This window comes from Bactrocera latifrons, unplaced genomic scaffold (genome assembly GCF_001853355.1).
Source record: "Bactrocera latifrons isolate USDA-ARS-PBARC rearing strain unplaced genomic scaffold, ASM185335v1 scaffold_11, whole genome shotgun sequence".
Taxonomy (NCBI): Eukaryota; Metazoa; Arthropoda; class Insecta; order Diptera; family Tephritidae; genus Bactrocera; species Bactrocera latifrons.
Window position 1 is genome coordinate 1,098,681 of NW_017534519.1, and position 15,259 is coordinate 1,113,939.

The 15,259-nt window shown below is 37.8% G+C and overlaps 1 protein-coding gene across 1 annotated transcript; it reads left to right on the forward strand.

The window, feature by feature from the left end:
- The first annotated feature begins 11,643 nt into the window (after positions 1-11,643).
- On the forward strand, positions 11,644-15,125 carry LOC108972286. The gene is made up of 10 exons (XM_018938841.1): positions 11,644-11,676; positions 11,742-11,868; positions 11,927-12,070; positions 12,129-12,298; positions 12,383-12,589; positions 12,659-13,040; positions 13,113-13,323; positions 13,381-13,818; positions 13,884-14,266; positions 14,909-15,125. Exons 1-10 carry the CDS (start codon positions 11,659-11,661, stop codon positions 14,992-14,994), a joined length of 2,166 nt encoding a protein of 721 aa, XP_018794386.1. The 5' UTR covers positions 11,644-11,658; the 3' UTR covers positions 14,995-15,125.
- The last annotated feature ends 134 nt before the right edge of the window (positions 15,126-15,259 follow it).

A 15,259-nucleotide genomic window follows, 5' to 3' on the forward strand; every position in this document is an offset into this window, starting at 1 on the left:
GCCTCCTCTATCTCTTCTCAATATTCGGTTTCCATGAAAGCTTTCACTCAAAGTTATTTCGCTTTATCAACAGGTTGAGGCTCGAGCCTTCGAATAAGGGGAGGAGAGCATACTACGCCTCCTGGTAAATACAACCATTTGAGTTTAATTTGATATTTGCGCATTCTTCCACCAAAAAACTCATCTACCCATCTCAATGGGTACATCAAGCTACACACTGCAAATTGGAGAAGATCAATCTTCTAGCCAAATATTGAGTATAGCTTTTGCAGCATACACAAACTAAAGCGTTAATTTTAAATTAGCATTGGCCCCTTTAGTTTATATTAAACGCTGAGCCCTTGGTTTAAGAACAAATGTCAACCAAGGGAAATTCTACACAGTTCTTATTCGCCGGAATATCGAACGTGACAACTTGCAAATTGAGAGTAACCGAATGATTTCCCAGCGAAAAATTAGAAGCCACTGCAGAGCCAAAGCCACATTTGTGTCATCATCCGCGACTGCAGGGAAACATTTGCGCAAACGGCAACGCTAACCTGGGACAAGGGACTGTGATATAGCTCCAAGGCGAATTCCTAAAAAGCTTATACCACACTGCATATATGTATGTGGGTGTGGGCGGCAAGCAACCCGAAACAACACCACCGTAATTCAATGAGCGTAAGTATTTCATATTTGACCCACATGGGATACACGGTATGTGCTTGCGGTATGTGGATACACGAATTGGTAGCCGATCACAAAGCGGTGCCGCGTGAGGAAAAGCGCGCATATAGTGTGAGGACTATAAGATAAAGTATGAATTGTGAAAAAATTACGTGCCGTTGCGCGCATGCTCACCCGCGACAGCCCACGGGTGCCGGCACAGCGCTAGCGGTATTTGTGCAGGTCAGGAAGTTGAAACAATGCAACAGTAGTATCAGCAATGAAATGCTTTTCAACGCGCTCTTTTAAATTGTGTGATTTATGATGCAGCAGTTGGAGCGTGAACGACTATGCCAACCGTAAAATATTGCGCGCGTGTGTGTGCGCCAAGAATGTAAGAATGATTTCTTAATTTTCGCCGAAAGCAGCAAGGAAAATGAAAACTACTGCTTGCAGCCCCGCTGCGCTCCCAACGAAATAAAAAATAGTAATAATAATAAATAAGAGAAAATTTAAGCCACCACATGCAGAAAAGTAATCGAATGGCCGGGATGGTGTGTGTGGATCGGTTGAGCGGTGGCGCTGCTGACTGGAAAGATATCATTCGTTCGTTGTCGTGTTGGCGGTTGATATGGCGTTGCAAGCTGGCGGTTGCGAGCCATTAATTTCGACTGAAGTTTTGAGCGAAAGTTAAGTGGCAGTGAAGCTGCAAAGGCAACTGTGAAAAATTTACCCAAAAGTATACACATAATTTTCGGTGTTCTGGGGAAGGAAATTAACTCCTGCAGCTTGCTGCACCAAAATACTCGCATACTGGGTACTTGCTTTTTTATACGCGTGCATTGCCATAAAAAATTGCATCAATGCCACACGTAATGGTGCAGCAAATCAACAAATTTATTGTGTTTTTATACGTAAGTACTTAATAAATGGAAAATGGGAAGTGCGATTTATTCCGCCAACAATAGAGGTGGAGCGTGTTGTACGAATGTCGTAAAAGCATATATGATTTCATTTCGATGGCTGTAGAAAAGAATTGGGATCGATTTTCCATAAATTATAAAACACATACTATTCATAAAAAGGTTATATATCGTATTAGCTTTCTGTACTTGGCTTTTGGTAGCTTTTTAAATATTTTTAGAATTCCATTTGTTCTAAGAGCATACCATCGCTAAAACTACATCATGTGTGGATGAGTGAAATATGGTTAAGCTTGCAATTAGACGGGACTTGCAGTTAGACGAGACTATAGACGACAACCAAATCTCCTGAGGTTAACATTTTTTTTTTATCCTTAATTCGTTAAACATAAGTTTCATAGAAGTAATTTGTTCTTTCAGAATATTGGCTGCCCTTTGAGGCATCCAAACCGGAACGCTCTACTATTTTCGATATAGTTGTCACTAAAATTGTATTAAAAACAGAAAAGTATGAAGTAATCTAACCATTTTACTTTCTCATTTCAGTGGAACTTCGATTTTGTTCGCCCTTATTTATGTGTACATTTTTACTTCTTGAGCGCTGTTCTTCGCTTTGACTCTATTTGACAATCTTCCGCCTTTGTTAGCGGAGTGGTGTCGCCCAACGCTGGTGGTGGGGTTTTGTCAACACCAAGGTTTTTGATCACGAACTTACCCAGTTTTGGTGCCCTCTTAAAGGCCGCATTCACCATCTTTTGGGAAAAGTTTTGCACTTTATTCTGACCATCGTTGAAGCTTGCAGTGCGACTGCTTCCTATGATCCAACAAATATTGCGGCGCTGGTTGTTATTGGATTTATTTCACGTGTTATTCTCTCAAAACCCACATGTGACCATACGTATTTGAAAACCAGACTGTTCGAGCAACTGTTACTGGTCCTCGATACACCGACATGAAAACCCAATTGTTTTTGCCAAAATTGGATGACATTGATGTGACCAATATGTGATTTCATGTCTCAGCATGTGAAACACTTCATTACTGCATGAGACATTGCTAGAACGTTAAGTTCATGGCTTTTGTATCCGAAAAAGTAAGTGTTCTCCTCGGAGATTGATCGCAGAAATGAAACGGTTCCGGCTTCTCTTACAGTCATAGCTAAAATAGTAATAGGTAAACTTTATAAGAATAATTCGTATGTTAAGTACAGTAAGGACGACAACAAACACATGAATCAACAAGAGGTTCTCAATGCTCTCTCTAAAAAAACGAACATCGTACATCGCGATTAACATTACAGATATATTGAAAATAGTCGCATATGTCTATATGTATTTACATTAATTTTTTGTAAATAATAAAACTAAATATTGACCGTTTCATTACTTTTTCAATTAATGTACCTTTAAAAAATCTCATGCCTAAATCGGTTTCACGATTCCAAAAAAAACTTTATTGACTTTTTATTATCTTATTTCATTCTATAACATCTGTAGAACATTGTCCTAAATGCTCAAGTAGATCCGAGTGATAGTTTTGGAGATGCAGGCTTGAAAAAAGTTGCGCGTTCGAGGTCAGCTATACACATAGTTGCTTAGCTAGGTCGTTTTTCCTACTACTGTTTTCGAAGTCGGTTGTCGACATTTCTCGCGAACTACTCAACCGATCTTAATGATCACAGGTCATATGAGTAAAATATTTAATCTTTTATAAGATAAAAAATTGTAAAAAATAAGTATTTTTGTAAATTAACAATATTAATGTTTTGTAAACATACTACATATATACCACATGATTACTAATTAACAACAATGAAGGCTCACTTAAAGTTTAATGTACTTGATGTATATTTCATAACAATAAACGCATCCAAAAGTCAAAAATGCTACTCACTAAACAGTTAGTCCATACTTTAATCTCTCCAAACACTTCTATAGGATTTAGTAAAAACCACTTACATAACTTTCGTTAATGTAAAGCTCCGAAAATGCGAGCTAATTCCCGTTCATCCTTTATGAAGTAACAACAGCGAACAGTGGATTAACACTGCAAAAATTTAGCACACGCAAATTTTGAAATGAAAAAGTCCATTACCTACTTACATCACCAAGGCTACATACACAAATAATTATTATGACCATAGTCCTAATTGTCATAATCCTCGCACGAAAAATGCCCAGCATGAGGGAAATTGTAAACTTAATGTTGCACGTAATTTAGAAAACGCCAAAAGCGCAATAACAAAAAAACAAGTAAGGTTGATGTAAGTTCGGATGTGGCCGAACATTGTGAACTCTCATAAGGTGCAGAAGCAAAACTGTGGACATATGTTTCGGCCACTGTTAAAGTCTATTATCGAACATATTCCGTCAGAATCAGACGTTATTTATTTGGCGAAATTGTCAGCGAATTTATTTCTACTTTAAAATCAGTCTAACTAACAGAGCCTCTCAAGACGGTAAACGCCGATTTCACTTATTTTTTTTTTTTTTTACATAAATATAGGCGTTGGCACCCCAATTAAACCAAACAGAAATACTCTACATGTAAGTCTGCTGCCCTTGTCCATGAATTAAACATTGTTGGATTTTCCCTTGTTTTGATATCCAATAAACAAATATCCATTAGGTGAAAACAACTAATTTACTCAGTACAGCATGCATCGAGGGTACAACAATTCTGGCTGGTCAACTGCCTAACAAATTGCTGCTAAGACGAAGTCATAAGCAGCGAATGAGCTGAAAAACAGCCGGTGGCGTATAAGTGGTTATGGTGTCGACCGTGTCTGAAGCTGACGCGGCTTTCATTGTTGCTGTTTGGTCTCTCTGTTTCATTTGCTTATGGCTGTACGCAAATGATTAACGAGCAACATGCTAATAAAATGTACAACAAACAACAGCAGCAGCAACAACAAGAACGCAAGTAAAATTCTTGTTGCTGTGCAATATACATTACTTTGAAGCTTCAATGGCATTTTGTTAGTGTAATTATTTTTGCGCTACATTAGCGTAAGATTAAAATAGATGACAGCAACCGCTAGCCAAGGCCATAGACGACAATAATTATGTGCCAAAGATACTGAAGGGACGGAGGTAAAAGATTAAGCCACGTAATACAGTGTAACAAATGAGAGCTCCAAGAGCGTAAAACATATTTAGTTTGAAACTTAGAAAAGACCTTCCAGAAACATACTATTATGAGCAAAAAAATAGTAAAATTTTGTTCAAAATCTATGTCAATTTCCGGAATAGCCTTCAAGGTGCGTAGCGATTCACGATTAATGTCTTCAATTGACTCAAAACGATTTCCCCGGAGCGGTCGTTTGAGTTTACTGAATAGTTAGATATCACACAGAGTTATATCAGAATTTCTCGACTTCGACTCACCTTTACCATGATATTCGGTCGATTGATCGTCTGTTTCCGGGTCGTAAGCATAGATCCAAGACTCACCGCCAGTAACAACACGTTTCATGACATCCTGGTATTCGGAAAGCATTGTTTGACAGACGTTAACCCGACGCCGTTTTCCGAAAAAATTTAATTATTTTGGATCCAATCGTGCTTTCACTTTTCTTAGATCCAAATCCTTTATTTTATTGACGTGTTGATCATCAGTTGATGTTGATGGACGTCCTGGATGTGGTTCGACCCTCTTTGAATAATTTGTACCAATCAAAAACACTTGCTCGCGACAAACATCTATCACCGAAGGCGATTTCCAACATTCTGAACGTTTAGGCACTAGAAATTCGATTCCGCACACTAAATTTAAAGGAACTTTTTGTGAAATATTCATCGTAAGAATCGCCGAATGCACTTTGCATATATAGTTAAGAAAGATTAGCATATCCTATACGCTAATGACTATTTCGATGTGACTTTTGGCACAGATGTCACTGACAGTCATACCAAACAAGGAAGAAAAAAAAATATTTCGACGAATAGGTTTTCGCGCGAAGTATAAATTAAAATATCTCACTATTTTTTGCCCACAGTATACATAACTTCTTTTTCTATAATATATTAAGAAATCCTTTCTGTAAATATAGCCAATGCTTGTACTTTTAAAGAAAATAAATGTCTTTATTTTAGTTTAATTCCCCTGTTAACGTTTAGTGATTTTAGTCTAGAGAATCCGACTAAAACGCTCCACTGTATGAACTTCACGCGAGATAATACCTCAGCGTCGCTGAAGCTGGTTTAAGTTACTGGATATTTTCTGCTAGGTATACGTAGATATAAAGGGACCTCCAATACAGATGAAATATTTCAAAAAAGGGATCTCTTATAAAATGTCTAAAGAAATATTATTGTAATATAAGGTTACATTGTTTAACAGAAGAAAATTGGGTTTGATTTACATAAAGTAACCATAATGGAATTCCCATAATTCAATGGAATATGATTACGGGATATTGCCTTTGGAGGACCCTGTACCTGTTGCTCCTGTATTTTTGCTTACATTAAGCAATTTATTCTGACTAACACTAGCTCTCCCGCCCACCGCATAAGGCTGGTCATGAATTTTATGGTCAGATTACATCCAAGTGTCAACGCGCACAATCAAAGCAAGAAGCAGGCAATGGTAGACAACAAACGGTTGTCAAAAGTGAAAAATACGAACACAGTTGGAGGAGAAACATTGAAGATGAAAGCGGACACGCGTAAATTAAGGTGGAGTAAATTTTTTTAACCTTTGTGCAATCAATTATAAAGTGAGATGAGTTGAAGGAAATTAAAATGATCAATGGCATGCATTTGCCCAATGTTAAATCAAAACTTAGAGCAATTCTTTACAAGTACTACAAAGTGATTTAAGTGGTTGTTGAATGATCAAAACAAGAAGGAGGGGAAATTTTCTGCTTAAAAATGACCAAACTCAAAAATAAGATTGCAATTTTCTTGGTTAACATTATGTTCGTTAATGCATAATCACTTCACTTTATCCGCAATCACGTGCGTTGGGAGTTGCGTAAAAAGAAAGAGCAAACATCTTTAGGGAAAATTCTTAAGTTCCACCTGAAGTGTCCTCGAACAGCACTGAACTGCTTCAATGCTGAGTTCCTTTCATATATTATCATTCCCTCTTCGCAGCCCTTTGCAGTATCACCTCTGAGATGGACCACAACTCTAGTTTGTTTTGTGCTTAATGCTTTCATTTCTATGAAAGTTTAAGGTGAAGTGAGCGAAAAATCGGAATTTTCAATGGAAATCACGCAACTTGTGAAAAAATCATTGAGAAACTATTAAGAAGCGATAACGAGCGCAATTCATTTTCAATCCATCGTCATGCCAGCGCCACTCAGCTACAAAAGAAGAAAACGAAAAATATTTGGATTTGGCTCCCACATACCTGATCACCAGCTGATTCGCCACACCAAAGCGAACGCAAACGCTAAGCTGCAACAATGCATAAAAGTACTGCTTACTTGCTTCAATGCGCCGCAGCTTTCTCTCATAAGTAGCCGCCAAACTAAAGCAATGGTCCCCTTCAGCAGAAGGAATATTCAAAATTTGAAATGAAGTTTCATTGTACGCATAGAAATGTGCGGCAAAAAGCAAAGTGCAGGCGGAACGTTGCAATTTGTTAGCATAAATAATTGTCAGCGTATTTCTTCCATCACGTTCTTTTGCATTGTGTGATTTGGCAAACGCAATAAAGCATTTGATTTACCTCGTATCTACATGTTAGAAAATTCGCAAAGGCCAATCTCTGTTGTTAAATATACAAAGGTATGTATGCACTAAAGTCCCAAAAAGTCCGAAGAGCACGACGCAGTGTGTCGCCGTATGTAAAATCAATCAGCCCACAGTATTTAAACCGAAAGCTTAAGCAAATATCAAGGTTTAGGGAAAAGAATTTAGAAAATTGGACAAATTTTCAGATTTGGGAATAAAAGTAATACCGTGTCTTGTATAAAAAAAGTTATCCCAAATACTTTTGCAGTTTTGGAAAAGCCTGGAGCATGTTTCTGACAGATCACTCCTAAGTCGTGGCAATAAATGTCAAAGCATGATCTTATGATAAGTAAGGAACCTCGGGACCAATTTAAGCGAATTTTCGAATTTATGTTTGTTCTTACAAAAATTTTGAATGGGTTTCTCTATTGTTTTAATATGTTCATCATCATTGCGAATGCGAAATCTGTGTACTCGGATCAATTTATGTTCCTTAAATATTTGCTCTTCCGAATAAATCTAGAAATGTTCTTAGCAATTTAACGCAAACCTTCTAATTTAATGGGATATGGAGCCATGAGTAGAAGTTCCCGCAAGTGAGGAAAGTTCTTTGAGCGCCATTCACTTGGGAGTGGCCTCAAACGATTATTACGAGTATACACTGAAGAGGGTATATTAAGATTGTCACGAAGTTTGTAACACCCAGAAGGAAAGATCGGAGACCCTATAAAGTATATATATAAACTAGAGGACCCGTCCACGTTTTGCTGTGACTGATACATAGGTACTACAACTAATATCGTCTAAATGATTTCTATTATTTAGATTATAACTATTAGTTAATTGCTTAGATATTGCTTTTTTGGTGAAGCAACTTTTGTTAGTTTACAAAAAAATTAATGAAAAAGCATTTCGTGCGTTAAGAAAGCATTGGTTTTCGGGGAAAAATTTAATTTCGGCTGTGCACCAGTGAAATCAATCGAGTCGAGTCGACAGTCAGCCTAGTGGACTGCATATTATGAAACGGTTCTCTTGCGTGGCAAGACAAAAAATCGGCTGGCAAGGTTATGGCATCAGTCTTTTGGGATGCCCGTGGTATACTATTCATCAAATGATTACTGAGCCATGTTTAATTCATTGCACTCTGCATTTGGTTACAGTTCTATTTCACTATTCCCAATATTTAACAGTTTTATTATTATTTTCTTATTCATCGTTACCGTTTAAATATTGCACTGCTCTGTGCAATGCTTCGAAAAGATTTCTGCATATCTCAAATGTTAATAGACCTTTTTATCAACACTCCAGTTATGCCGATATTTTTGTATGCTAGATCTTTTGCAATTTTAAATACCCTCTCCAATAGCTAGCAGGTATGAAAAAAATGTTATACTACCCATAGATGTATTGAATCACCCAATTTATTACTTAAGAACGAACAACTCTGTCCACATTATGAAAACTTGTCTACAGATGTCACTTTTTACTTTGTCATCGTTTTGTTTATGGCACGTTTACGCCGATTTAAGGTTTGAATATTGGATACTGCGATGGTAGCGCAATCTATCGGATCCAATGTAAAACATTCCAAATTAGCAATTGATTACAAATGAAAAATAAATTTAAAAACATATTTTCCAGTGTACCAAATTGTGAATCTAAACCATTCTCGAAGCTCCTTAAACACACACAATAATTTTTATCAAAATCGGTGCAGCCGTTTAGGAGCAGTTCATTTACAAACACATGGTCAGAAGATTTTTATATATAAAGATGATCAGTATGTCGAGCTGAGTCGATTTAGCCATGTCCGTCCGTCTATCCGTCTGTCTGTCTGTATATATACGAACTAGTTCCTCAGTTTTTAAGATATCGTTTTGAAATTTTACAAACGTCATTTTCTCTACAAGAGGCTGCTCATTTGTCGGAACTGCCGATATTGGACTACTAAAACATACATATGTATATCTGCAATACAAACTGAACGACCAGAATCAAGTTCTTGAATGGAAAACTTTCACATTTCACAAAAAAAATTTTCACAAAAGTTGGCACAGGTCATTTTATAAGGCAACAATGTAATCTCCGATGAAATTGTTCAGATCGGTTAACTATAGCGTATAGCTGCCATACAAACTGAACAATCGGCATCAAGTTCTTGTAGGGAAAACTTTCACATTTGACGTTTTATCTTCACGAAATTTTGCATGGATTACTGCTTAAGGTAACAATATAATCTCCAAAAAAAATTGGTCAGAACGAATTACTGTAGCATATAGCTTCTATACAAACTGAACACAAAGTTACTAACAGAAATGCACCTGTGAAGAGTATTTAGCTTCGGTGCAACCGAAGTTAACGTTTTTTCTTGTTTTACATATGGCTCAAGCAATTCACGACTTCCAGTTTTGGACCAAGTATTCTCTGGGTAACCAAAAACATCCGTTTGAAGGCGAGTTAAAGTGAGAATAAGGAGGGCAAGACGAAATATCACCTGTAATCAAACGCATAGTCGTTGCATTCGCTCCCACGTCACTGTTGATAGTCATTAATTCGAAGGCATATGTAGACAGTTTCGTCTATCTTGGAATCAGCATTAACATCAATAACAACGTCCATCTCGAAATCCAATGCAGAATTACTCTTATCAAGAGGTGCTACTTCGGAGTGGGTAGGCAATTGAGAAGTAAAGTCCTCTCTTGACGAACAAAGATCAGACTCTGCGAGTCACTCATCATCCCCGTCCTCTTTGCGCATTGGCAACTACCATAGTCGATGAAACTAAAAGCTGTAGAAGATATACGAAAGCATTGGCAGAGTTCAACGAATTAAGAGATGGCTACACTGGATAGGTCATGTCGTCCGAAAAGATGGAAACACTTCAGCTTTTATAGTATTCGACGCAGTACCCGCCGGGGGAAGCAGAGAAACAGAAGACCTCTTTCTTCCAGGACTCTTTCCTGCAGGTATAACCTGAAATATAGTATATATTTATATATTTTGATGAATACATTTAGCATTTGCATTTCACTTTCAAATTGCAGGAGCTACTCGCAGTTCCGTTAAAGCGTCATCAATTCGAGTACGTGACTTCACTATTAAATTGTTTTAAAATGCAGCTATTAAAATTTGTCTCAGCCGCCCTCTAATTTTTTCCATTGAAATCACTGCAGAAAAGATCATAAAAAACCTTTTGAATCTTTTTTACATACATACATACTATATACACACATACAATGTTCATACTGCGATAGCGTAACTATTATGGGGGAAAGTTACGCGTAGCAGAATAACTGCAATTATGAGAGACGCAATTCACTTTGTTACATTGCGAGGAGAACTCATGCAAAGCGATAGCGGAACAGCGGATTTTATTTCTGTAAAAGAGCGAGTGGCCTTGCCCTGTAACATGTTATCTCACAATCTACTAGAGTAATGTTAACCGGACTTGAGCTGATATTGCATTTCATCAGCAAAACAAGTCGTCAGAAAGCTCTCCAACGAGTGGAGTTGGAAATTTAAGCTCAAGACTAGGAGTTGATATGTTGATTCCTCTTTCATTTATTATCCCCTAGACTGATTAGACTCTGACTTTATCACATCCTCTGTGAAACGGCATCACCTTCTTTCCTTTACAAAATGGTAGGTAGCTCACAGGTCAATAAATACATATGTCCAAATATAGCCAAGTCTATACATTTCCTTAGTCCTCGTATATCTTACATAACGATCGACACTTCAGATAAGCCGAACGAATATAATAAGACTTTTAGCCAAAAATGTATAAAACCAGCCTGTACATCCCATAGCCTCAACCCCCATATACCCAATATGCAAGTACCACGATTTAGTAATTGCCTTCCTCTAGCATGCTAGCTATACTTATGTCTGTCATTAAGGTAAATATTTCAGTTATTAAGCAAGATATTTTATTTTTAATAATGACTAAAGTTAATTTAATTTTTCTCTACTAAGACGAGCTATTTCAACTTCTATAATTCCCTAAAAATTAATTTATATTTTAATTGAATTTTCCTTATTCTGAAAACGTCTATAATAATTCTAACTTAAATTGAAGACGAAATGGAAGATCATCCCAAATGTTAATAGTTTTAAGGCGAACGAACACGACGTGAAAGTTCTCGTATTATTCGGTGTACTTTAAAAATACTGCCGTGACTTGCTTGAACATTCAACTTAAGGTTAATATTTCCAGTAGGAATAAGTCAAATAAATGCAGTCAAACGAAAAATTTTCTATAATAAAATTTTCGTCGCGTTCTTTTTGTCATATTTACAATTTATATGTGAAAATTTGTATGCAAAAAGATAATTAAATACAGCTTTTCCACATTTAAATAAAAAAATACAAAATTAAATTTGCAAAAAAGCGTAAAAATTTTAAATATGGAGGACGATGAAAGGGTAAGGTCAAAATTTGTGTTTCACGTTTAAGTTTATCTGGATTAATTGCAACTTCCTTTGCAAAGCTAAATTTAAATTTGAATGAAATATGGCGAGCTTGCCGCAAAATTCAAGCAACGATTTTCCGTTATGGCTTTGACATTTGCGCAGACTTCGTGGAGCATGACCCAAGTTGCACCGGTTTAATATCAAGTAAGACGGCCGTATCATTATTAAGTTATTTCGTGTTGTTAATGCGTTGTGCTTGTAGACTCACTCTTCACCAGCATTTTGGGCAAGTATAAAAATGTGGTGGGCCTTTCAGAATTCGAGCTGCGTGAGGTTACCGACTACTTTCGTCTGCGCGATGGCCGTGTCGCGTACAAACAATTCTGCAAGGTGGTTTGTCAAGAACGTAAGTATTTTGGATCGTTCATTAACCAAAATAGTTCTTAAAACTAACTGTATATCAGCTGCGTCCACCAACAAAAAGGATTTGGCTACCGGGTTGGAATGGAACGATCCCATGCATATTAATGTCATACCAAGGCCTGAAGATAGACGTCGGTTGTGTCTGATTCTTATAAAAATTGCTCAGTTTTGCAATTTGCCCTTGTTTCCGTATTTCCAAGACTATGAAATAGTAAGTTTCGTAAAGAGGGAATGGTCCAAAAAGAGTTTTGTATGTGTCAAGTCCTTGACTTCGTGTGTCTTTGCCAATATATAGGTCTCCCAAAACGTCGGTGTGGTAACCGTCGCACATTTTTCACGGGTTCTACACTTCATGAAGATTCCCATCTCAGATGATGATTTTCTGCTTTTGCTGAAACGATATATTAAGGATTCGTATACTGTAAACTATGTAGCATTCATTAGACATATACAAAATATTATGGATTATTTAAAGCAAAATAATCTATTAGACAACGCCATGGTGAGTTTTATTATTCGAAATCTCCCAGTATTCATAACATATATGTATGTATTTATCTCATTTTAACAGCAAATCATTAAAGACTTCCCCGGTCGTCTGGTTGACCTCGAACTCTCCGAGTTGCCAGCAACTAACGGCACAAAAATGGCATACAAAGTATTTCCCGATCTTTGCAACCACCCGAAGGAGTACAAAGACGTGTGTGATCTGATATTTTGTATACAAAACTTCGTACACAAGCGTCGTGTACGAGTAAAAGAGTTCTTGGAGTGCTTCGATCACCTGAGGACCGGCACAGTAACCAAAAATCAGTTTGAGCGCGCCCTGGACAATGTTGGCGTGCGCAAGTATCTCTCGCAGCGTGATATTAATATGTTGTTTACCCGCTATTTAGATCCGGTCGATACAAACCGCATTATGTGGCGGTTATTTGAGGACGAAATCGATAAAGGTACTCTATTTCTACATTTCTTTATTTTTATTCTCAATTTCTTGATCCAAACTTGTCTACACTTTTACAAAGTTTTCACCATGAAACATCTGGAAAAAACGCCTCTACTGGAAGTGCAATCGCCACCTGACTATATAAAACATATGCCTAGGGAGGGTACCTTCGATTGGGATCACGCCGAGGAAGTTATGCGCAATTATTGCGAGGAAGCATTGCAGCGTATTCAAATGCGCATACGAAATCGGCGCTTACATCTGCATCCGTTTTTCCGAAACTACGACAAGTAAGTGCATACTTCCCAAAGGCAAAACGCTCAACAATGTGTTTTCATTCGTTCCAGGCTGAATAGCGGGCATGTCGGCTGTAATCAAGCAAATCAAGTTTTTCTCACTAACGGCATTTTGCTCTCGAATAATGAGCTTAATGCATTGCTGGCGCGCTATGGCAATGAATTGGGATTTAACTACACGAAATTCCTTGAGCATGCCGATCCCGCTGAGTACGCTGTACCGAAGCTGAAACCCCAACCAGAGGCACTGAAAACGGAATGCCCTGCAGTAAGCAAGAGTGTCGGCGACAACTACAGCGAAGAATACATTATCAAACTGCTGTCAAACATTAAAAGACAAGCAATCACGCGTAGCATCAATATTATTGACTTCCTGCAGGATTACGATCGACATCGTGAGGGCGATATACTGGAAATTGACTTCAAGCGTGGTTTAGACAACGCGCTTATATCTCTATCAGCAGATGAATCGAACGCGATTAGCAATATGTAAACCGATAAATTTTTTCATGCTGTATTTTAGCCTATGACTAATTTTTTTCTGTGCCTTGTAGCTTCCGCTCGCCCAAGCGTGCTTGCTGTGTGCTTTATCGGGATTTCTGTCGAGCGCTTGACGAGATCTTCATTGAAATCGAAACCTCAATGGGTGATAAAGAGGTTACCGCTGTACCACTTATACACTTGGCCAATCTAGATTGCTTCGACTGCTTCCTTAATTTCGAAGAGCGCACACTCTGCTCGCAAGCACTCATGAAGTTGGCGCGCAAGCCAGACGAAATCTCCAATTTGAAGCAAGTCTTCCAGGACTTCGATCGCGAAAACTGCGGCACAATAACACGAAATCAACTGCTTCGTGCGCTAACTGTGCGCGAAATGCACAACATTGTGAGCAGTCGTGAGCTGGATGCTGTCTACAAATGCTTTGGCCTACAACGCGGTAAGTTTAAACAAAGCACCACTATCCAATATGTTAAACCAACTGATCAAATTGAACCCGGAGTGACAAAACAAGCGATGCTAACGTATTTTAATGCAAATCTTTATTATCGCCTTCAAAATATACTCCTTTTCAGTCAATGCAAGCATGCCAAAACACTTATTATGAGCCTCTGCTGAGACGGCCTTCAGGGGCTTCAACGTATGACTTCGATGGGCTTGTGGCGCGTGTCCCGAACCGGATTTACAGTGTCGAAAACGCAAAAAAAATCACAAGGAGGTAAATCTGGTTAATTCGGTGACTACGCGTTGACTATAATTTCTTGTTTGGCCAAAAAGTCAATTACAAGCATGATAAAATGTAACGGCACATTGTGGTGGTGAAACTCCTTGAATTTTCTCTGGTCGTTTAGATTGGTTGCTTCACGTAGATGTCTCACTCACGAGGAATGGCTAACTAAAGCTTCGCTTTGATTTTCGACCAACTTTGACTTCTTATTTTCGGTTGCGACTCATTTTTGGAACATCATTAGCTGAATTGGTGAACAGTTTCATAAATAGGGTCAAGTCCGGGTCAAATTTGATCAGATCGTATTTTCATTTTGATGAATTATAAAAATATTTACTTTTCATTCGCTATTAGGTCTGCGCTTGGAATTCAAATACCGTGAATTCTTAAACATGCTGGACATTCTATTCCAAACGGGCCAAGTGAAGCGCAACTATTAGAAAATTACATACAAAGCAAAAAATGGGAAATCCGTAGATGTTTGTGTGTCCACAGTCTCATTTGGTTGTTGTTATGTGCGCTTAGCTGAATGCTTGTCCACTCTAAGAAAATAAATGTATTAAGATACCCACTTGCACAGATGTTTAAGTTTCGGAAAATAAAGAAAACCACATCAGTTTGTATGACAGCTATATGCTATAGTAGTCCCATTTGAAGATTCTCATGCTACCTTGAACTTTCCTAAAAAAAAACTTTGTATTGGCA